The following is a 24,902-nucleotide window of genomic DNA, read 5'->3' as shown; positions in this document are numbered from 1 at the left end:
GATATGATTCTTTTTTTTTTTTTCCCTTGGCAATCCACGGGGCTCTGAGATCAAACCCAGACTGTGCTGGGAAGAGCAGGGGGAGAGCTAGGCCATGGCTCCTCTAGCAGTTGCCTAGGCCTCATTCTCTGCCGCTTGATTTATTTACTAATAACCAAAATGACTTTCCCCCACCAACTTCCATACACATACCCGTCCTCCGCGGGCAAAACAAACCCTCCTGGGGCCTTAACCAGCATTAAGGCAGCTCCTAGCTAAGCTTCAACTCTGTCGCGTTTTGTTTTCTCTTAAAAAGACTTTCTTATAGTTTGCAGTAATATTAGGCCTAAGGAAAAATTTTTTTCTCATTTTCAGAGGCGAATGAAACCTATTTTGATTTAATACAAATAAATCACTTTACTTTAGTGATAGTTCTCCCCTGCCCCTTGGCTTCTACTTCGAAGTTAAACACTTTCAGGCTTTGTAAAGGTCTGCAGTATTTGTAAAACCAATAGGCTTTTTTTTTTTTTCCCTAGGAGTTGTAGAGTAAGTGTTTTAGAAATTCCAATTAACAGCACTTTCAGAATGTCTCAGTGCTGCATTTCCTTTTCAGCTTCTTCATTCTGATTTAAAATAGGGCTGATATTAATTTTGTGCTATCCCTGTCAAGGTTTGCTTATTTTACCGGTACCCTACCGGTACCCTTCTAAAGACAGAAAATGGGGTTGTGTTTTCTTTGAGTGTTTGTGTCATGGTTAAATGAGGGAACATAGAAGAATAAACATAGGCATTGTGTCTACCCTGATCTTGGAACTTATTCTCCTCCCAACACACCCACCTCTCTTGAAGTTGTCAGAATTGATTTTATGTTTTATGTAAAATTAGGACAGTTGGTCTGTGAAAGTTAGGCTAACTTTTGTTATTTAGAAGAAACAGTAATTTTCATTTTTTGGTCTTTCCCTTGGTAAAGTTTTCTTTCCTTTTTATTTTATAGTTTTAGTGTGTTTTTTAAAAACACAGTGTTGTTTCTCATTGGTGTTTTTTTATTTTATTTTTTTTTTACCCCTGCTAGTAAAGTACCAGAGAAGTGTTATTTAGCAGGGATGTGTTAAACCTTTGAAATTAAAAGGCACTTTATGGTCAGTTGCTAGGTACATATTTTGGGAGACATTAGTCTTCAGTTTAATTTGTAACAAAATTGTAGATTTGATGGGCTAACAGCAAGCCAGTTTCACATTACCAGTTCTCATCATTTTTCCTCTTTCACCTCCAGTAGGCAGGCCGTGAATGCAGCAGGAAAAAAATGTGTAGCTTTCATGTGAATGTTCAGGTGAATGACTGCTTTGGAGACCTGAAGCATGAGGTCGAATGGACACAAAGCAGTAATAAGATTTCATGCCTTAAATAGCGTATGTTTTTGCACCCGATTCCCAAGATGTGGTCAAACTGATGATGTCATTGGACAGAGGACAAGGTGCAGTTAATTTGATTTATTGTCCTGAGGTGAACTGTAGCAGTGAAACCTTCTCATAGGGAAACCATTTATCTCGGGACAATTTCCTTTATAGCTGCAATTTAACCACTACCGAGGCTGTAGGTATTTTATCCAAGATGATAAAATGTACACTTTATTTTATAAACAAAATTCCACTGTTAGAATTTTTGTAATAGAGAAAAGGATGAGTATTGTTAACTGGCCTTATATTTTGGTTGGCATTCCATGCTATTGTAAAAATTCATTTCCTCAAATTCTCAGAAGGAGACTATGGGTTTTAAGTAAGTATAATCATGGAAGGGATCAATATAAATGCTTATTTTAGAGAGGTTCTTTGTGACCTCCCAAACTCAAGTAAGAAGCTGCCAGGCTAAAGAAGGAGAGATCATTTGCCTTAGAACCTATTTCAATGAGTAAAGTGAAGTTGAAGAGAATGAAGGCTATATATTCTTTTAGGTTGAAATTATAGTGTTTAAAATAAGCTAGATAACTCGTAAGAAAGCATGTGCTTTGCAAACAGTTTTTTAAAAATAAATCGAACTTCTTTTTGGACAAATTTGTGTATTTACTTTGATTAGTGATTTTTAGAATTGTTATGTTGTGAGGTAATGATTCCACCTATGATTTCTGACAGAAGACTCCTTTTAGACATTTTTCATCGTAGTTTTTACCAGTTTATCTTAAAGTGCTGATTAAAATGCTCTGGGAATGTTGTAGGATGCTGTGCTTTATCCCTAAGTCTTCCAAGCTTGATACGGAATTTTAGATTACTTTTAAGCTTTAGTAAGTTTATAATCTGCCTGTCTCCTTAGGCATCTGTCAGGCGGTTTCTCACAAATTTTCAGAAGATCCACTGTCACTTCCTTCTTAACTTGCCCCACCTATTAATTATAATGGTACTTTTGAGTTTAGATCTTGAAAATTCATGTGACAGCTGACCAAATGTTTTTAATATCTGAAAGGACCATTCTGCTGCCAAGCTATCATTGTAAAGTAATTTTTAACATCTTTCCCAAACTAATTTCTCATTCCTTTCATTTTGTCATTGTCAAAAATCCCAGTAGTCAAGGAACAGCGAACTATTATTCAGGTTTAAATTGTATAGTATTCTGCCATATTTTTAATTTACTATTCTCTGCATCAATAGGCAGCATAAAGCAAGAAGAAATAAATGTGTTTTATTGCTACCTAGATTGAAGTAATTGTTACTCTGTTATTCATCTGGTCATTGGATTTTGGAATAAGTCTAGGGCTCAGAATGTTAAATTGCTCTTATCAAGCCACCAAAGATGTGTAAAGGAGCCTTGAATATCTTAGGCCAGTGCTTCTAACATGATAGAACTAGAAATTTGAATGTTATCTTTCATATGTATTTTGCATTAAAAATGAAATATTTGAAGTTTCTTGAATCTGAATTATTTGATCTTGGATTTGTGTGTGTCTAGGTGTGTGTTTAAGTTGTTTTTAAAATTGGTCACTCACTTTCATGAATGTGTTTCCTTTGTACTAGGAAGACTATAATATTATGTAGTGGTGATTGCCTTATTATTAATGGTTTTTTTGTTTTGTTTTTTGTTGAAAACCCACAGCTCTAGTCTTCGCATATAGGTCTTTCCAGCACTATTAAAAATAATTTTCTTTTAAAATAATGGTATATGGCTGTTATTAACTTCCTTTTATACAATAGTATTTGTTCAATTACACAGTTTTTGTGATTAGTAAATACTTACTGTGAAAGCACAGTTTTAAGCAGGATGTGTTTTCCCAATGGAAGTGATTATGTTTAGAACTATTTAAATAATTATTGTTTCCCGAACGGAACAAGTCACGGACAAAACATGCTCCTTTTGGGTCATTTATGTTCTTGTTTCTGTTTCGTCTTTTAATGTTAAATGCCTGAGCGAACATGCTTATTACTTATTTCTTCAAGGGAATCCAATGCTAGGTGTTAGAGTTTGGATTTGGTTATTATACATCTCTCTTACTTGAGTTTCTGTATCCCTTCTGAATGAATTCTTTCGTCCTCCTCCTCCTCTCTTTTAGGAAACTCTTTGGGCAGGGATTTTGCTTAATTCTTTTATTGTATTGTTTAAATAAGATAAATATCTTTTTGAGGGGAATCAGGGTTGAAAGAGGTAACGATTACAGATCATAGAGAAAAGCAGTTTCCTTATCCATCTTCTGCTCAACATTTTTGCACATTATTGACATTTTGTGAATAAAGATAATAATTTTGTGGATTTATATTTCTTCTTAGGTTATTTACACTGATGTGTTATCTAATTGTATCCATGGAAAGAGGCAAGCTTAGGATGCTCCTACTCTGCCATCTTCCCAGCCTCCCTCCTGTATTTCTTTTTAGGAATAAATCTGTTTTATTTTGTACTGCAATATTTCTATGTTCTAAACTGGCTGTGAGCCTCATACACTCTTTCAGCAGTAATAACAGTGGGACAAAATAGCATGAGTGGAGCCATCGCCTGACTTTCTGATCCATTTACAATATATTTAGAATTTGGAATATGAGAATTATCTTAAGTTTCAGATACTCTGATTTAAAGAAGCTCTTTACATAGTGTGCATGTGTGTTTTTACTAGAGGGTGTTACTGAGCATTTGATGTGTTGTCTTGTTTGTGCTCCCTGGCTGATACAGCTTCTTTGTTTTTGTTTTCCAATTAAGCAAATACTTAAGTTTTCACCATTGCCTAGATTTTGCTGACAAGACTATTAATGAGCAAAAGAAGAATCAGTAAACCTTTAGATTTATCAGATTTTTTTTAAAGTATGGTCCAGGAAACTGGATATTCATCCAGAAAAAGGATACATAATATTAATTAAAAAAAAAAAAAAGAATGTGAAAAGCACAAAACTAAGCTCAATAAGAGTATTGGTAGTAGCTTTACTTAGTCTGCAATGCTGAAAGTCATTCAAAGTACAGTTTAATTTGTCACATGATTTATTTCATAATTCTCTGTAACTTTATTGGTTTTTATGTTGGAATCATAACAGTAGTATATAAAGTTAAATCAGTAAAATAATAAAAATTATGGTTTTTTTTTTTTTTTTGGACTAGTCAGCTTTCTCTTTGCAATAGAAGATATAAACAGGAATGGCTGGGAAATTAACATTATGTTTTTTGTTTAATGTGGTCACCTTAAATAATGGGGTTGTGCTGACTGGCTTTGTAACTTATGAACTGAATATACTTTTTTAGAGAAAAGTGACTTACCTATTTTCTTGTTTTAGTACACTTATTTTAATGGTCTGCTTAATGGAAAAAAGGCCTTTTTTTTTTTTGCTGATTCATACTGCAGCAAGACAGTATATTATAATCAGTCTTTTAAAGAGTTATTTAATTGCTTAGAAAATATATCTGCTGTGTACCCGGACTTATGCCAGTTGTCTTTGGGGATAACAAGGGAAATAAAAGACTCTGTTGTGGAGGAGTTGGTATGTTTTCTTAGCAGGGAAAATTAAAAAACAGTGTATGTAATTATATATTAAAATATGTAGCAGATAAAAATGTTCAGAGTAGAGATCAGGGTGTGTCCAAATTTGTAGGAACCAAAGCATCCTAGAGCTGTTATGGCTGGAAGGTAATGTAGATACCATCTATCCTAAAGCCTTTATAGATGAGGAAATGCTCTCACAGTGGTGTAGTGTCTTGCCTTCAGTCTTAACTCTGAGTTAGGCATCAGAACACAAGACTTCTGACTTTCTAGACTCCTCCTCCCTACACCCCCAATCTCTCCCTCTACTACTTTACTGCCAGTCTGAGAAGACTTTAAGCAGAAGATGAGTCTTAAAGCTGAGCTTAAGAAAGGCAAAAAGAATTTGGAGGAATGGGAAGACAGGGAAGCACATTGCTGGGGAAACGTTGAAGATTGTAGATAAAGAATGAGGCATTTTGGGGGCGCCTGGGTGGCTCAGTTGGTTAAGCGACTGCCTTCGGCTCAGGTCATGATCCTGGAGTCCCAGGATCGAGTCCCGCATCGGGCTTCCTGCTCGGCAGGGAGTCTGCTTCTCCCTCTCCCACTCCCCGTTTGTGTTCCCTCTCTCGCTGTGTCTTTCTCTGTCAAATAAATAAATAAAATCTTTAAAAAAATAAATAAATAAAAAATAAAAAAAAAAGAATGAGGCATTTTTTCTATGTGCAGGGAGGCTTTTGGAAGTTTTTGAAGTAAGGAATCCTGTGATAAAAGTGATATTTTAGAATTAATATGGTGGTGTGCAAGATGGTTGGAAATAGGAAGCAGAGACCATCCATGGAAACCAGTAGATAAAAATTGAGGCATGTGGTTTGTTGACTAATTGCTGTACACACTGTTAGAGATATAAACAGGACAGTTACCTGACCTCAACGGGCTTTCATTCTAATAATGATATTATAAAATAGAGAATCCACGATAAATACGTTGAGTATGTTGTCCAGTTAATCAAACCGAATAAGGACCTTTAGAAGAAATTCTTGCCAGGTCTTTATATTAGGAACTATTTTATTTCTGACCAGTGGTTTTGTTTTTAGTCTTCTGGACACTGGATTGTCTAATTGACTTAGTTTCCTTTTAATCAACTGAAGCATTTAGACCAAGTTATCTTAACCTGAAAGGTGAGATGGGTAATTATGGTATGAGTTTTTCTTAGCCTCCTCATTCCCAGTTCCATTTTGTGTCCTTAACTTTTGTTTTATATTTCTTTTATTGCTTCCATCTTTAAACTCTTGTTATTTTGTGTTTCATGTGGGCTGCCTTTATGTCCTTTCTGGAGCAAGGCAGGTGTAAATAAAATAAAATTACCATCACCATGACATAATGATAATGTCTGTATTTTTATAGTACTTTAAAGTTTATAGCAGCACTCTCATTTTCATTACCTCAGTTGGTCCTTTCAGGCAAGTATTATTATGCCCATTTTATAGTTGAGTAAAATAAAGCCTAGATTAAGTAACTTTCACAAGGTCATGTGCTCAGTAAGCACAGTGTTTGGGGAACAGCAGGACTTCCAGGTTAGTTGTTACTTAGGCTGTACAGTGGGGAGTGGTGGAAGGTAGTTTGGGACTGTTCTGGAGTGCTCGGAATACTCCGCTTTGGTGGTGTAGGAGTTTGGGTTTCTTCTGCTAGGCAGTAGGGAGCCATTGAATTTTTTTTTGTTCTGGACTAGCCATGATAAAAGCCCTTAATTTTAAGTGTTTAGCAGCTAGTTAGAGTCAAGGGGGATGCTAAGGTTTTGAACTTAGATTACCAAGAGCAGTGCCGAATGAACAGAGGTTGGGAGGTTGGAAGAGGGGGAGCCATTTGGAGAATAGGCAATGAATTCAATTTTGGAAATGTCATTTGAGACATGATTGGGTGGATATTATTAGGCTATAAATTCATTGTGAAGATCAGAACAGTTTTACTGAACTAAATGTGTAATAAACATACAAATACTAGGATTGAGATTTGTGCTCATGCCACTATGTGTGTGGACTGAGCACTGAGTCTGAGCATTGTAAATTCTAGACCTCTCATTTTGACTTTGCCACTGACTTCTGTGGTTGTTTCTCTCAACAATAAGATGGTGATAATACCAGTGTTAGAGCGATGCTGTGGGGAGTAACAAATTGATAGCAGAAGCATTTTTAAAGTACTGTAATAGTTTTTCTTACAGGAGCGCAAGAGTAAAATCAGCAATTTTATTACTTGTGTTGCTGTAGAGAAGGAGAAGCTTTAGCTTTAGATTGATTCTGTGGGGCATCTTACTGCAGGTTGTATGTTTCCTTGTGCAGCCAACACCCTGGGAGAGGGAGTATACTCCCCTGCTACTCTTCTCAAAGTTTTACCCAGTGGAGGTGTTGCATTGTAGCAAACATAAACTTCTGTTATCTAGCCCCCATCCCTGCCTATGCATTATCTTATGCTACTTCCTTACAGAGCATGACTCAACAATTCCACCCAGGAAGTCCCCTTTTATAGGCCCACCACAAACACAGTTTCTTTTAGCAGATTTTAATTTTTTAAAAAATCTACCTAAAACTTTGTGTTGAAGAGCTGTTTTGGGAGGGTGGCTGTATTTTAGTCTGATGCTTGTTTGGGCTCTTTTTCATCCTCCCTCCCCACCCCCTATGCGTCCTACTCCACAGTCCCCATCTCATTTTGAAAGTAAACCCACCAGGGACGCCTGGGTGGCTCAGTGGGTTAAGCATCTGCCTTTGGCTCAGGTCATGATCACAGGACGAACCCCATATCAGGGAGAGCCTGCTTCTCCCTCTCCCTCTGCCTGCCGCTCCCCCTGCTTACACACTCATTCACTCTGTCAAATAAATAAATAAGTAAATAAATAAAATCTTAAAAAGAAAAGTAAACCCACTGTTTTAGTCAGGCTGGCATTTGGGATGCTCCGTGAGAACGTCTACTCACACTGTCCCCTCCTTTGGAATGTCAGTGTGTGATGTGGTATAGTGAGTTGAGAGAGCTGGGTTCTAGATCACTAATTAGCTTTTTGACTTTGAGACAAGTTACTTCACTGATTTTTTTCCCCCTCTTCATATTTGTAAATAAGAGAGTTTTCACACTTTTAAAAGTCACTGGAGTTCTTTTTTTTTTTTTTTAATTCTTTTTAAAATGAATTTTAGGCAGAAGCTTATTGTGTAAAAGTAAGAGTGGAGCTGTTCTGATTGAAATAGTTGTCAGGGGCAGGAAAAGCATCCTCCCTCTGTTTTCCATTGTGGCCCTTAAGGCACTTCCACAGGATCCTTGAGGACTCCTGCTGAGCACACTGTTTGAAATTTCTTGTCCTTGTTTATCATAAAGGACCTATCTGTTATTCTGTCTCCAAAAATAGCTGATCTTTCAAGCCTTTGCTACTGTCCTAGTTTCTCTGAGTTTAGCACTTAATTTGTGTTCATTTAGCTAATTCAGCACTTCATTATACACAGTCTTATTTTCTTCTCTAATTGAGTTATATAAGTAAATCTTGTCTCCTCTAAGAGCCTTGAGAGCAAGAACACATTGCTAGGGACAGAGTAGACATTTAGCAGATAATGCTTGATTGATTAAATTAGGAGTTCTCAGTTTTTGCTGGGATAAGAATCACCCTTGGAACTTTCTCAACATGCAAAGGCCCAGGCCTTACTCCAGAGTTTTTAATACAGTAGAGATCTGGCCATCCCTAGTTTAAAAAAGTTTTACAAATGATTCAGTAGCATTGAATGATAAGGTTAATTTAAATTAGGATAGTTGCATTCCAAGACTATTGCTTAGACTATTTTGAACAGCGGTTCTCAATGTATCAAAAAGGCTCCATAGTGGAAAGACAAACAGAGCTAGGAAACCTAGGTTCAGGGTGCCTAGGTGGGCCAGTTGGTTAAGCAGCTGCCTTGGGCTCAGGGCATGATCCCAGGGTCCTGGGATCAAGCTCCACGTCAGCGGGGGCTTCTCCCTCTCCCTCTGCCTCTCCCCGACTGCTTGTGCGCTCTCTTTCTCTCTCAAATAAATAAAATCTTAAAAAAAAAAAATGGAGGAAGTTGAAGTCTTCATTCAATACCAAAATTTAAAACAAAAAACACCTAGGTCCTTATTCTGTTTGTAGCACTGTGTAGCTTTCTGATGTCTAACTTTTCTGGCCCATAAGATTCTCATGGATAATTTATGGATTGTTTTCATACTTTTTTTTTCTTTTTAAGCTATCTTTTGGGTGAAGGCCAGTAAACACATACTTTGAGTAGCTTCGCTTTCATCTAAATACCATTTTAATAAATATATTAAGAATATAGACTGATGGGGTGCTTGGGTGGCTCAGTTGGTTAAGCGTCTGCCTTGTCATGATCCCAGGGTCCTGGGATCGAGCCTTGCATAGGGCTCCCCACTCAGCAGGGAGTGTGCCTCTCCCCTGCCTCTCCCCTGGCTTGTTCTCTCTCTCTTGCTTACTCTTTCTCTCAAATAAATAAAATCTTTAAAAAATACATAGACTGATAAATTATTGAACACTACATCTGAAACTAATGATGTACAGTAAGTTGGCTAATTGAATTTAAATTAAAAAAACAAACAAAAAACCCCAAACAAAAAAAGAATATAGAGCATGATAGATTTGATCCTATCTTAGCAATAGAGCTCACATGAGAGAGGTAGTCCAGAAAGGTGGTATTTAGATTTTAAACTTGAAACATCTTATTAGAATGTGAATGAACAAGGATACTAAGCTTATCGGGAACTGTAATAGTTCTCAATGTGAGCATGAATTGGATTATAATTAACCAACCTGACTGGTCCTCCTGCATTCACTTAATTCAGTAAATATTTATAGAGCGTCTTTTATTCCTTGCCATTTACCCAACACTGGAAATAGAATAGTGAGTAAGATGGATACAGTTTTTGCCTTCAGAGTTTATAATCTGTTGGGCAAGTCATACGTTAAATAACACTGTTCCTACGTAACTGAGTAAAATACGGGAAATCCGGAGTACTCTGAGTAAGATAAGGCCAGAAGCGTAAGATACCTTATGGAACACCTAATCTGGACAAGAGGATTTGGGAAGGGTTCCCTAAGGAAGTGATGTTTACACTGAGACCTGAAGGATGAATGAAAGTTAATCAGTCCAAGGCCAAGTAGGAAGTAGGATTGCAAATGTTCTAAGCAAGGGGCACAGTATATACATTACTCTTGAAACTAGTGAAAACACAGCACTTTCAAGGAACTCAAGTTTGGTCTGTCTAGGAAGAATAAGATTTAGCTGAAGAGCTGAAGATTATTTTATTATAAGGCTATTTTTATATAATCTTTGTCCTTTTTAATGGCCAAATACACAGGCAAAATCTGTGGAAGAGATTTCATACCCTCCACCAAGTGTATTAATTTCCAGTGACAATAATAACATTTACTGAGTCTTTGTGCCAGGTACAAAATGCTTTATATGCATTTTTGCATTAATCTCCACCATGACCCATGAAGTGTGTGCGGTTGTCATCCTCATCTTTCACGTGAGGAAACTGTGGTTTAAGGAGGGTGAGTGGCGCATCTAGGTCTCTGACCTGTTTTGATTGTGGCAGTAGGCAATTAAGAGAATTATCATGCTCTTAACCAGTAAATTCTGTTTCGAGTCACTTGGATGATGAAGTATGTAGCAACTGTTTATCCTTAGTGCACTTACACGGTTTCCAAGCCCAAATTGTATGGTCTAGAGCCAATTGTATATTCATCTCTATCTTGCTATTTGGAGAGATGGACAACTGATTACTGCATCTATTGTTAACTTAGCTTTCAGGTATCTCCACATGTTGATTATTAAAAATATTTTGCAGGGCGCCTGGCTGGCTCAGTCAGTTAAGCATCCAGCTCTGTGCTCAGTGCAGAGTCTGCTTGTCCCTCTCTCTCTACTCCTCGCCCTGCTCTCTCTCTCTTTTTCTCTAAAATAATAAATAAAATCTTTAAAAAATATTTTGAAACTGTACATACTGCTGAATCCAGTAATCCATAAATCCTGAACAATTTGGATTTCTGTTAAGAATTTAAAACTGAAGCTATTTGCAGATGTTAACATTCAGATAATTTTTATTTGGGGAATTGTTTATTTTATATTTTTTCATGACCCAGTTTGCTACTTAGGAAATTAGGACTTACACTGTTGCATATTATTTTGATTAACATGTCTTTAAAATATTTTACAGAGAGGGAGGCAAACCATAAGAAACTCTTGACTTTAGAGAACAAACTGAGGGTTGCTGGAGGGGAGGTGGTTGGTGGGGATGGGCTAAATGGGTGATGGGCATAAAGGAGGGCACTTGTTATAATGAGCACTGGGTGTTATATGTAAGTGATGAATCACTAAATTCTACTCCTGAAACTAATATTACACTATATGTTAACTAACTTGAATTTAAATAAAATCTTGGAAGAAAATATAAATAAAATATTTTAATGTTTAATGAGTTGTGACTTAAAATTGATGTACAGGGAAATACCATGCATTTGTTTACCATTCCCTTTACCCCTTACCAAGCTGTTACTAAACCAGGGGTGTAGCTTTCAGTTGAGGAAACATGGCGATTGATCATTGTTTCTGATAAGTTAGTCATTTAATAGTATTTGTGTTCTCAATCATATATACCCTGTTTAGTCTTGCCCAGTGTCACCCTGTTTAGTTGTTATGCTGTTTGTATCTGAAATATTTTTCTTTACACTGCCTTGCTGAGAGCCACTCTCCCCCACCCCCACTCCCCTGGTGCTTTCTCATGCAGTCAGCCAAGAATGCTGTTTAGGGAGACTAATATATATACACTTATATACCAATCAGTTAGAAAGGAATTGGTGAAAATCCTTTGATGTCATGATAGACATTGTAAACATCACTATAGCTTGGGAAGACAAATTAATAATTTAACGAGTATTGCTGTAAGAAATCATGTTGTGAATTCAGGGACTTAGACTACAGTGTCAGAGCCATTGCCAGCTCATGATGCTGGAATCTTGTCTTATCAGTAACGTAATGCTGTAAGGACCAGTATGATGTTGGTTCAATTATTGAGCCCCTTTCTGGAATGTGCTCGTGAGTGTGTGCAGACACATGCCCACTAGTGCATAGTGCATCACCCCCGATGTGCCTGACCCCTCATGTCTGTGCACATAATTTTAAAAAGGAATCATAGTGTACATCTGTTATGTAACCTCCCCCCCTCCTCTTTTCTTAAATTTTTGCAAGGCTCCCTATTTAGGATTTGTTCAGGTCAGTAAAATAAACAGTTTGTTGTTTTTTTTTTTTATTTGCTAGGTGTAACCTTTGGGAAATTTCAAGGCTAACTTTCTTCACTTTTTTTTTTTTTTTAAGATGTCTCAACTTTAGTTTAATAACTTCTAGGGGCATAAATAACAAATGACAAATTAATTGTTGAATTATGACTCAGGGTGACCATTACTGATCAAGGGTGATTCTTAGGTTAAACGGAGAGGCCAGCAGAGGGGCAATTTTTACCTTGTCTTATAAAACTAGAAAATACTGACATGGCTTCAGGTTTCAGTTCTTCAAAACTAACATAACCTGCCTTTTTTTTTTTTTTGTAAAGATTTTATTTATTCATTTGAGAGAGAAAGAGTGCGGGGGGGGGCGGCAGGGAGGGGAGAGGAAGAGAGAGAAGCAGACTCCCCACTGAGTAGGGAGCCCTGACATGTGGGGCTTCATCCCCCAGGATCCTGAGATCACGATCTGAGCCTAAATCAAATAAAAAATCAGACGGTCAACTGACTGAGCCACCCAGGCGCCCCATAACCTGCCTTTTTCATCTAACAGTTGTTCATGAGTATTCTTCCACATCTCCCCTCATCCTTTTCAATGTTTACACAGTATTTTATTGTATAGGTGGACCAACTAATTTACGGACCAACTAATTTACTTGATCCTTTTGATATGTTAGATTTTTTTTTCCCCATAGTTATAAGCATCCATCTATAGTATGTGTGTGTGTGTTTTTTTTAAGATTTTACCCAACATGGGGCTCAAACTCACAACCCCAAGATCCAGGTGCATGCTCCACCCACTGAGCCAGCCAGGCGTCCCTATAATGTTTTATTTTTTTTAAATAAATTCTTAGTAATAAGAATTGTAGGATAAAAAAATTATGGCTTTAAAAATTTTAGCTGTGTTGTCATTGTATATTTTTACCTACAGTATATATTTTATCTGCAGCATTTAATAGTACCAGTTTCCCCACAAGCTCTTTTAAATTTTTGCTATGTTGATGAAAAATATTAACATTTTCATTTTCATATTTTTACTATAAGTTGGGCATCTCTTTAAATTTTTTTCTTTTTCTGTATATTTTTCAAATGTAAAGCAGTGATTTTTTTCTTGCTGTATTGTACTGGTTCCAGCCTTTCAGAATACTTGTGGTTTTCCTGAAAATTTATAATTTAAATATTCTCTTTCCATGAGTACCTCCCCGTTCTTCCATCTAATTAATTCTTACCCGTCTTTTGAGAAGTAGTTTAGGGATGAGAGAAGAGATTGGGTCACCTGCTGGGAACTCTTCAACTTCCCTACTCCCTTCCCCATTTCCCCAGACTTTCAAAGTCCGAGTCCGAGTTAGAGACCTTTTCTCTGTTTCTGTACATCCTATTCAGCCATCTATGGTAGCACTTTTAATTACTGGTGAACTTGTTTCTCTTTTCGAGAATAGCCTAAGCTCTGTGAGGTTAAGGACTGCATTTTGTCCCTGACATTTAACTCATGCTTCCTATGTATTCGGTGCCTAACTAGGATGTGTTTGTTTTCTCCTTTTACAGAATTAATTTTACATCTGTTACACCAAACAGCATTTTAAACACTGACCTATATAAACTCCCTAATAAGATAAAGCAAAGACAAAAGCATCGTCTTAGAAACAACACCATCACTTAACAGTCTTCAAGTGTTATTGCAGTTTAACTTTCATAATTTTGACAACGTAGACAACTAGTTTTAACAAAGAACACTTAAGCAGATATGACTGCTCTTTATTAGGTAAGAATTTTACCGACGTTACCTATATTACGGTGGAGCTGATCTTCCCCAGGCTGTACGGTGCGGGGAAACCTGTGGCCCTTTCCGCTGCCCTTGCGGCCCGCACGTGTCAGCCCTGGCATCTCCCAGTGCTGGGGGACTGGTTTGGTGATGCACGGGGGTGGGGGTGGGGGGCAGGATTTCTTCTGAGAGCTTTACGGCGTGGACCAGTGAGGATAACCTCTGAGATTTTGTATGTGGAATCCTCACCAACCCTGTAAGACCTGGGGACTCTCAGAGCCACGTAGCGGGGGCCAGCTCGCTCCTGGGCAACCCCGAAGGCTTCGAGCAGACGGGCAGGTTTACACCGCGCTGGCCAGGCCTGCCGTGGTTGGCGCCTTAGGAACTGGGCGTCTGCGGCCGCGGTGCCCCGGAACCGCCCGTGCGACCTGGCCTGGCCGGGTGGGCGGGGCCGGGAGTGCGGAGTGTCGGGCCACCTGCCCCCCCACCCCCGGTCCGCAGAGCCGAACCTCCTGTGCGCTTGGGAGCGCCCATCTTGGCTTCGCTTCAGCGGATGGCCGCTGCCAGCCGGGGAGGGTCGACAAGTGTTGATGGAGTGGTGTTTTGATTTTCACATTTTCTTCTATTAATGTACTTCTAGTGGAAGAGGAGAATGAACTTGTATCCTTAGGAGAGCCTGGGGTTATCACAAAATGAAAATATGCCATGGCCCATGTAATCTAAAATTAGTAATTATGAATTCTTTATTCTCTTTCGTAATGCACTGGTGTTTGTTTTATATATCAAATATTTAAAATTATACAACTTTGAGTAAAATTTACTTTCCAAGGAGATCTAATTGATCTCCCGCCATGAGAAACATATAGGGAAGTGAAAAGAGCTCTGTCTCTGGAACTGGACAGATCTGGGTTGGAATCTTGGCTTTGCCATTTACTGGCTGTGGGCCAATGGGCTAGTTATTTAGCGTCTTTGTAGTATTCTACAGAATAATTTATTTCGTTTAACAAGTTAATGCATAGCATATATTTTCTGAATGCTTACCGTTTGCAAGGCACTCTTCTGAGTTTGTGTTGGTAATGGCCATAGTGCTTGCCTTTATGGAGTATCCCATGTGCCAAGGTTCTCTTCTCTGTGGCTGTTACACATTTGCTCTCTTTCCCTCTGTGGCTGTTACACATTTGCTCTCTTTCCCTGGATCTTTCCCTAGCTAATTTCCCTTCCACTTAGCAGAGCTTCAGTGACAGCCAAGTCTTACTAATCTGGAACCAGTTTGTATGCAGACTAACCATTGTTTAAAGGAAATAGTGCATTTTTGAAAGAATAAAAAATGATCGGCAGAAACATCTACGTATTCTAAGTGATCTCCCATTGACCCCTGTATGGTAATCAATAAATGCTAGCTGTATTTATCATCTTGGTAGTCAGATGCTTTTTCTAGCCATCTATTAGCTGTTCAGTCAGAGAGAGGGGACAGTTTGTAGTCTGGGTAAGGACTGGTCAGCTCTGGCACTGTGATCTTGGAGAGCAGAATCATAAACTTAACTTTGGTTAAGTTTACACAGTCATTTTTTAATTTGTCTCATTTCATTTGTCTAATTTATATAAATAAGTAAATTATTTGGGATATTCCCTCATCTTTTCTCTGTACCCCTTCTTAATTTCCCTTCCCTCTTTCCCCAGTTAATTGAGAGTTGGCTGGATTTTATTTTTTCAATCCATACATCCTATTCTCCAAATCCTTCCTCCCCCTTGACTTCTCATGTGACTCTTTTTTCCTGGCCCCTTAAATTTAAAAAGACAGTTGTTCTTATGATGCATTAATGCAGACTCTCCATTTGTTTCATTTTGTCCCCTCGCCCCAAATTTAAGGTGTTTTTTAAAGATTCATAAGCTAGCAAGAAATGCAAAATAAAGATGTAAAATAAAATCAAAGGTCTAATATAAAAATCTAATATTTGCTTTCAGTGGAGCATAAATATTTCTCTAAACTTCATATTAGATGGTGCAAAAAAAAAAAACCTAGTCCATTTATGCCCATAACATTTAAAAGCAAACACACTTTTGTTTTAAGTAAAGCACAGTTCCTTGACACTAAGATTAGAAGGAAATTTCTCCTCTGAGGCCCTATAAATAGGACCCCATGTTGTGGAATGATCAGTGGCCTCATTGTAGCAAATTTCGTAATGCCCCTCTATAGGCCAAACATAACCAGAGGACCTCAAATAAAGGCATTTATGTGGTGGAGAGGTGAGGATGATTCAAAACAGAATCTCAGCTAGAAGAGGAAGAGATTTTGGAATAATTAGGTAGAGGTAGTGTGTATCCTTTAGTCAATCTTCTATAAATATTCCTTCTCTGAACTTTATGTTGAGGAGGGAAGTGTATCTGTATTCACATTAGTACAGGAGTATTGGCAGTAAGAAGTTTTTTCAGAATAAATATTGGGCTGCACTGGGTTTGAAATTCTGTTTGTTCGTACTTATTATTGAAGGTGGAGAGAGAGAGAAGGCGGTCTTGTTCGGGAAGACTAGTCAGCTACTCAGGTGGCCCCTCAAAGGGTGTTACCACATTGGCAGGCTCATTGGCAGGCCTCCTTCTAACCAAATACAGGATCAGACACAAATAGAAACAATGCTTGCTGGTGTTAACCTATCAAGAGAAATATACTTGCATGGTGGACTAGAATTGTTGGCCATTCAACAGTATGTAATCTTGCTTTAGGAGAAGCCAAATTATAATCAGAAGAGTTGCTTAATGACTCTTCCTTGGTGAAGGCCAAGGAAATTAATTAATTATGCTAATAGTCAGGACATACCTTTTCTGCTGGCTAAGGTGTATTTTGCCCTGAACAGTGCTGGGCACATCCTGAAAATTTTTCTTTTCTAGGCTTCCTTTTCCTTTTGTCAGTCCAGGCACTGTTCTCTAAAAACATAGTTTGCCACTGACAGAGAAAACTTGGTTAAATCGTCTACTTAAAAGGTGTTATAAATAAGGGAAAAGGTAGATATTTGATATTTGGATTACGTGTTCAACTCCTCATGTTGTCCTTGTTTGCCAAGCTGTTAAGGCATAGTTAGCTCTCAGTTCTAATAAATATGTTTATGTTGCATAGTTTTTACTGCTTTGCCAGAGTAAAAGAACATAGCTAAAAGTGCTGCCCATAGGCAGCAGTTGAGGGGGTAATTTTAATGCATAGACAGGTGTACACATGCCTAATAACCTGCTCTGGTGGCTTAATGGTCGTATTTTGGCATTGTAGCCAAATTTGATACTCCCATCCCACCTTTTTCCCTTTTATTTTCATTCTAGCAGGTGCTGGGAATGCTAGACGCAGAATACATAGCCGCTTGAACAACAATATGCTTTGAAAAGTGATCACTTTAATGCAGACATGGAAGTTTTCTGTCAGCATTAAACCAGAGTTTAGGAGCCTGGAATGATTGAAATTGACATTAGGTAGAGGGACAGGGTGGTATTAGGGCAGTTGGCCGTCTGTTTGAAAAAAGAATTTGTGTGTCAGGGTCATTCCTTATGCCATACACAAAAATGAGTTCTGGAGAAATTAAAGATTTAAATGTTTAAAGAAAAACTCAGAAAAGTACTAGGACAAAAGTAGGGATAATTTTAATTTAGTTTTGGGAATGGAAAGCCTTTTTTTTTTTTTTTTTTTTAAGATTTTTTTATTTATTTATTTGACAGAGAGACACAGCGAGAGAGGGAACACAAGCAGGGGGAGAGGGAGAGGGAGAAGCAGGCTTCCCGCAAAGCGGGGAGCCCAATGTGGGGCTTGATCCCAGGACCCTGGAATCATGACCTGAGCCAAAGGCAGACGCTTAACGACTGAGCCACCCAGGCGCCCCATGGAAAGCCTTTTTGACGTGACACACAACTCATAAAAGATTTGATAGATTTAACTGTGTAAAATATGTAAGGTTCTACCTGCCAAAAGAATCCACAGATATAAATAAGGTATGTGATGTGTGGAGAAAATATTAGTAGCTTATATGATAGAGTTAATTTTTTTTTTTTTAAGATTTTATTTATTTATTTGACAGAGAGACACAGCGAGAGAGGGAACACAAGCAGGGGGAGTGGGAGAGGGAGAAGCAGGCTTCCCGCGGAGCAGGGAGCCCGATGCAGGGCTTGATCCCAGGACCCTGAGATCACACAACCTGAGCCGAAGGCAGACGCTTAACGACTGAGCCACCCAGGCACCCCTAGAGTTAATTTTTTCTTAATGTATTAAATACTCTTAGACATCCAAAATAAATGACAAATATCTCAAGAGAAAAATGGTCAAAAGGTATGAATAGCCAATTCACTTAGGAGTATAAATGTTTCAATCCTGATTCTCAGCTGCAAAGACAGAACCTTCTTCAAGTCAGAAAGATAAAAAATGAAAGGATGAAGAAATTGGAAGATGTGTGCTTTGGGTGGGGTAGTGGGGAAATTAACATATTAGGGGAAAGAATAGAGTTGAAATGAATTCTGGCAATTATTTAGAGGTAATTTATGAGTGTGTTTTATATACTTGGTAACTTTATTGCTTTAAAGGAGGAGAAAAATACTTAACATCAGGCAGTAGTTAAGTAGTGAAGGGATTCCTGCCATTTCTGACTTAATATGTGGGACAACAGATAAGTGACTTGGGTTTACGCCTTGCCTGAGCTTGTGCAGTAATTGTTAATTTGTTCCAAGAAAAGTGTCTCACAGATAATTGAAAGTCATCTGTTGTTTTAACTCCTTTTTCTTGTGCTGCTGCATAGACATCTTTAATAAGTGCTTCCAGGGTCCTGATGAAGGTACTGTTTTTGTGGTGGTTTGAAGCCCTACCTGAGTTTTTCAACATTATGTTTATGGGAATTTCCATTCTGATTCAGAACTCAACTCTGGAACTTTTGAGTTAGGGGACTCCTTGTTTTGTAATGAAATTATCACCCAGGAGATAGGAGTTAACCAGCAGTCCTCCTTCTCTCCTCTTTCTCATTGGCCAGTATAAAGCAATAACCTTAGCACAGCATCTCTTCTGTTATGACCTACTTGTCTTCTCCAGGCATGACTCCAAATGGTCTACAGAATCTTTTCTAGTGCCCGGTGAAATAACTCCTTTAAAGAGGAGTCAGAAATCTCCTTGCTTCTAGGTACTGCTGGGTTGTAAACATAGTGATATCAGCAAAGTTAATTGAGCAGATGCAGTGATGCTGTTATAAGAATTTTAAAGCAAAATTTGCTATAAGTAGATAAGTTAACAGCAAGTTTTGTTGCTTGAGCTAAAAAATTAATTAACAATCTCAATTGGCGGTATTAGCTTAAGATGGAATGGTTCTGTGTTATATAAAATAATTTATCAGGTTTGTTTTTAGCTCATGTGCCAGTCACTGTTTTTGTTTTTTGCCTCATTTAATCCTCACCTCAGCACTACAATGTACTTAATGTTATCTGTGTTTTATAGATGTGGAAACTGAAGCACAGGGAAGTTATGTAATTTTCCAGTGTTAATGAGGAATTGATGAACTTAAAATAATTTAAGAGTACTGCTTCCAGTTTCCAGCTAACTTTAGTTGACTTCCTTATTTGATTGGTTAAGGAAGATATTAACAGCAGAAAATCTGTTACTGTCAATTTCTTTTTTCAAAGATTTGGAAATGAAATTATCTGTTGAGTGTTTTTTAGGAATAATTACGCATTTAAGCGCTGCTTACTCCTTTGCACTTGTATAAAGTATTGTGGACATTAATTGTGGATGAAGTAAGAAGCACCAGCTTTAATACTTTTTGTTTGGGGCATTGAGGTATCAATTCTGAGTTGTTCAGCTTATCTAGTGACAGTAAAAGTAAATGCCATGAATGCAACTTTCAGCACTACAAACAGTGATAGAAGAGAAACAGTAGGACATGGACATCTTTAAAAAGTATGTGTGTGCCAAGCTTTATGGTCTGGACCTCTTGGAAGAGCTGTTTGCCCTTGATAATTCTGAAAGACTGTTAAAACTGGTATTTGAAAAACAGAATGAAAAGCTCATGGTGTAAGAACCCAAATCACAGAACTTTCTTACACTGGTGACATGTCGAAACAGTAAATGCTTGAGTCTATGTCACAAGATGGTCTGAGCTATAGAATTGACTAGATTTTGTCCTGAGATAGATGAGAAAAACAAATGGATGCTTTTTTTCCATAGCTTAACTTTTACTTATGTACCCTTTATGTAAAATTAATCCAAATCAGGAACCACAACTTAACTGATTTATGTGGACCCAACTTTTCATATTTGGAATTGTTACTTGCTTTTATTAGCAGAGTAACAAAAAATGAACAACGTTCATGAGTTTGTAGTAATTGTTTTGCTGTGAATTGAAACTTTGGATATAGTAATATATTTATGATATCTGCTTTTGATAGGATAAATATATCTCTACATGAATAATCAATTAAGAAAATGGTCTATCAGTCATACTTATTAATGTGCAAACATAATCTCTCTCTTTCTCTTTCTCTCTCGTTCCTTAGTATCCCAAAATGAATTCTTTCTTTATTTGTGTTGAATTTTGAGGAATTGTCTCTGAGTTGAGAAAGGATCTGTTATTCTTTAGTGCTTCTATATAGCTTACGTTTGCCTGCTGCTGCTTTCATCTCTACTTTATTTTTTAACTTGGGGCATTATTGCATGGTAATAAGAATACTAGCCCAGGAATCTGACAAATTAATGTTTGAATATCTGACCAGTAACTTTCTTCCTTCAGCAAATATTCCAATGCTTACTATGTGTCAGACATTATTTTAGGCACTTAAAAAAAAGAAAGAAAGAAACTAGGCTCTGAGAATTTACCTGTAAAAATCCTTCCTTACATAGCTATGTTTAGTATTAAATGTGGTAATAATGTACATAAATTGCTGAGCACATTGCCTGGAAATTGGAATCCAGAAATTTTTCCTACCCCAGAACTTGTAAATTTATATAAGCTCTTTCTTCTTATTATTTTCAGATCTTTTGATGACTTGGAACCTCATGGTAAAAACGCAAGTGTAAACAAGTGCTTTAATTTTTAATGTGTCATACAAAGTTACAAACATACAAAGCAAATGATTATCCATATTTAAAAAGGATCCTTTGATTTTAAAATGTTGTCAATAGATAAGCAGTAAACTGTAAAGACAAAGTTTTCTGATATCAAATAAAACAACAAAGTCAACACCATGTTTAGTGTTACATAACTTTTATTCTTTGCAAAGTAGATTTTAGTTTTCATTTTATTTTTTTAAAAGATTTATTCCAGGGCGCCTGGAGAGAAAAGAAAAATGTTAAGAAAATCATAAGGAAGAGAAAACACATTTACAGTACTGTACAGATATTTATTGAGAAAAAATCCGCATATAGGTGGGCCGGGCCAGGACAGGAGTGAGGGGCCTGGCTGGGGAATGGCCATGTTCTGCAGCCTGGTGGCCTTGGCTCAGCAGGGGCAGCCGCAGGGTGGCCTGAGGCAACAGCAGCTACTGACCTCCAGAGTGGGATACTGCACCTTGCAGGGATCCTAATATTACATATTTATTACATAGCCGTTTTCCAGTGGCATCTTTAAGGAAATGACACAAACATAACAGGAAGAATAGCAAATGTTATAAAAGCCAAAACATCTCTGAAATTTATCATAGCTGCTGTGAGAACACAAAGCACAATTTTGTCCTAGTCATTGAACCTTCATGTCATTAGTAGGAGGAAAGAATGCAGGTACTTAGGGTACTTGATTGACAGATGGAAAAATAGCATCTAACATTTGCATTATCCTGTAGGACCTGAGAAGCCAGAATGCTTGGTTTCTTGTCCAAATTTTGGAAAGTTTCCACTACCCATTTTGCCACTGTTACTTCTGTGGTCTTAATCTCTATGGGCAAAAATTTCCTTATCTGGTAAATGGGGCCATGATGAAGAAGGTTCTATCTATCTTCAAAATGTCGTAAGATGCCCTGCATTGGGGTAGAAAGAAAATGAATGACCAAAGCTATGATAAATCTTGCCATTTAAAAAAGAATAGACATGAAAAATCTTGTTCAGACTAAATGATTGATATACACAATTTTATAATAAAATCTTATTGCAGTTTTTAGAAATTATTTGGGTCATATAATGGATTTTAGTCATATTGGAATTTGTCTGAAACATTTTAGCACCATTTAAAAAATTATTACCCAAAATTCCTTCTCTTTGAGAGTTGAATTCAAGAGTTGCATGATCTTCTGACTGATGGAGCCAGCTAGGAACCCCTGGAAAGATACTTTAAAATATTTCTGGGGGCAGGGGTGGGCACCTGGCTGGCTCATTGGGTAGAGCATATTACTCTTGGTCTGGAGATTGTAAATTTGAGCCCCACAATGGGTGTAGAGATTACTACTTAAAAATAAAATCTTTAAAAAAAATGTTTCAGAATATGAAATATAGTTAGATTTTTGGTTCAGGAAGGCCCTCCAATGACACTATTAATGTACCTCAGTTATAGCAAAGGACAGAACTTTGTATGTTCTTCTCTGGCTTATTACCAAGTTCATATATCCTTTCTAGAGTATATGCAAGAAACAGATCTGTTCTTTGCAAATATATAAAATAAATAAAAACAGTTGAGAAATTGTAGATAAGCTTGTCTCAATTTGATCAAGCCTTCAATTCTAGAGATTTGCCAAGATGGAGGATTAGAAGCAGAAATTGCAGATAGCAGTATATTAATAACTCAGGAAATGACTATAGTACTAAATTTTGTGTACCAAAATTATATTTAGTGAATTATTTTACTTTCTTGTATTTTTTTTAAAGATTTACTTATTTATTTTAGAGAGAGTGCAAGCGAGGGGAGGGGCAGAGGGAGAGGGAGAGAAGCAGCCTCCCTGCTGAGCAGGGAACCTGATGTGGTGCTCAATCTCATGACCTGACCTGAAATCAGGAGTCAGTCGCTTAATCGACTGAGCCACCCAGATGCCCCTACTTTCTTGTATTTTTTAAATTTAAGGTAAATACAGTTGCAGCAAATGAGCCCTTCTATCAGATTTGCTGTTGCTGAGAATGTTGTCCTTAAATTACTTTGTATCCTTTTTATGAAGACCCATCTAAGAAGTATCTTTTAGATCCTAAATGTCTGAAAAAAGTTTTGCTTTTCTTGAGGAATAGAATACTGTTGTACCCTGACCCCCACCCTCCCCAGGCAAAGTTCAGGACATGGAACAATTTTTTCTTTGCTTTAGCTGGTAGGATTCTTAGTGCCAAATTATGCATTAGTTTAATAACTACATATTTACATTCTAATTTTATGCTTGTTTTAATCTTCGATTTTTAAAAAATTTCCTTCTTTCTGTGTTTTATACTTTTTTCCTTACTTAAAAAATCTTTTTGAATGAGGTTGTTCTTAAAATATTTTTTAATTTTAATTTTATTTTTAATTTTTTTAAGAGGGGAGGAGGGGCAGAGGGAGAGAGAATCTTAAGCAGGCTCCAAGTCAGGGCTCGATCTCACAACCCTGAGCATGACCTGAGCCGAGATGAAGAATCAGACATTTAACTGACTGATCCACCCAGGCACCCCTGTTCTTATATTATTTTTGATAAACAGAAAAAATTCTCAGCCTCACAAATAATCAACAAAATGGTAATTATAGCAACATTGAGAAATATTTTAAATCAAATTATAAAAAATGAAAGTAATGAATTTCAGTACTGATTGACTCAGATGCAGTGAATTGGGCGCTTTCATATACTTGGTGGAATGAAAATCTATACAGCCTTTTTATAAAGCCAAAACATCCATATATTTTGATCCAATAATTTAACTTCTTGAATATATCCTAAAGAAATTCCCTAAATTTGGGGTAAGCTTTATGCACAAAAATGTTTATATACCCTTTATTTAAAAAGGTTAAAATTGAGAAACCACCCAAATGGAAATGTTAAGTAAATTATTATTTATCTATCTATTTGATGGAAGGAGTAATAGCATTTTTAAAAACCATCAAAACAGAACAGTAATGCCAGCTAACATTAATTAGGCATCTTACTGTGTGCCAGGACTATGCTAAGCACTTTCTCTTTTCATCTTCACAGCAACCTTATGAGGATAGGTAGTGTTATTATTACTCTGTTTTATAGACAAGGAAACAGGCTTGGGGAGCTGGAGTAACTTGTTCTGGGATCACCCAGCCACTAGGTGGTAGAGCCTTGAGTCTGATTTCTGTAGCTGCACTAGGAGCCACTTGCCATGGTACCTTCCTAATGAGAGGAGTTGTTGGGGAAGCAAAGCCTAAAATTTATTTAATAAAGAGTAAATAGAAGATAATATCTATAATTTTTAGATCTGGAAGGGATTTGAAGTCCCTAAGACTCTCCTCCCTCATGTAGAGAGGAGTTAAGTTACTTTGACCCAAGGTCTTATAGTTAAAAGAAGACTCCAGATTTTAGATTTCCAAGTAAAATGTGTTTGCTTTTATATAGTGACTTGTTAAAATATTGAAATTTATTGATTTTCTGTATCTCCTAGCACTATGTGGAAGACAAGAAGACCCTATTTTTTATTTCCCTTTTGCTTTTATGTTGATAGTTCCTTCTGTCAGAGTTTTTCTGTTTCTCATGGGCTAATAAAAATGAGGTGTTGCTACTTAAAAAAAAAAAATGATGTGAGGGGCGCCTGGGTTGCTCAGTCATTAAGCATCTGCCTTCAGCTCAGGTCATGGTCCCGGGGTCCTGGGATCGAGCCTCGCATCGGGCTCCCTGCTCCGCGGGAAGCCTGCTTCTCCCTCTCCCACTCCCCCTGCTTGTGTTCCCTCTCTCGCTGTGTCTCTCTCTGTCAAATAAATAAAATCTTTAAAAAAAATTAAAAATAATAACAATTTAAAAAATGCGTTTATAACTTTAGTTCCCATTAAAAACATAAGTTAGTTGGGGTGCCTCGGTGGTTCAGTTGGTTAAGTGTCCAACTCTTG

General features: G+C 37.3%; 1 protein-coding gene across 4 annotated transcripts in view; it reads left to right on the top strand.

The window, feature by feature from the left end:
* The window catches only part of POU2F1 (POU class 2 homeobox 1), a 190,726-nt gene that overhangs the window by 1,615 nt on the left and 164,209 nt on the right, over positions 1 to 24,902 (top strand). Inside the window, exon 2 of one of the 4 annotated variants that reach the window (XM_064594383.1) lies at positions 20,931 to 20,956. The exons of 2 other annotated variants lie outside the window; for them this stretch is intronic. Coding sequence is in view for 1 of the 2 variants with exons in the window: in XM_064594382.1 (XP_064450452.1) it covers positions 20,800 to 20,956 (157 nt within the window). In the remaining variant the exon portion in view is untranslated. Of the gene's footprint in view, positions 1 to 20,350; positions 20,957 to 24,902 lie in introns of those variants that run through there. One more of the 4 variants, XM_064594382.1, reaches the window with a different exon arrangement.

The sequence above is a fragment of the Mirounga angustirostris genome, unplaced genomic scaffold (assembly GCF_029215605.1).
Source record: "Mirounga angustirostris isolate CCGP_5_RB_7025 unplaced genomic scaffold, mMirAng1.0.hap1 SCAF_6, whole genome shotgun sequence".
Classification (NCBI taxonomy): Eukaryota; Metazoa; Chordata; class Mammalia; order Carnivora; family Phocidae; genus Mirounga; species Mirounga angustirostris.
This window is presented reverse-complemented; position numbering and strand designations above follow the sequence as displayed.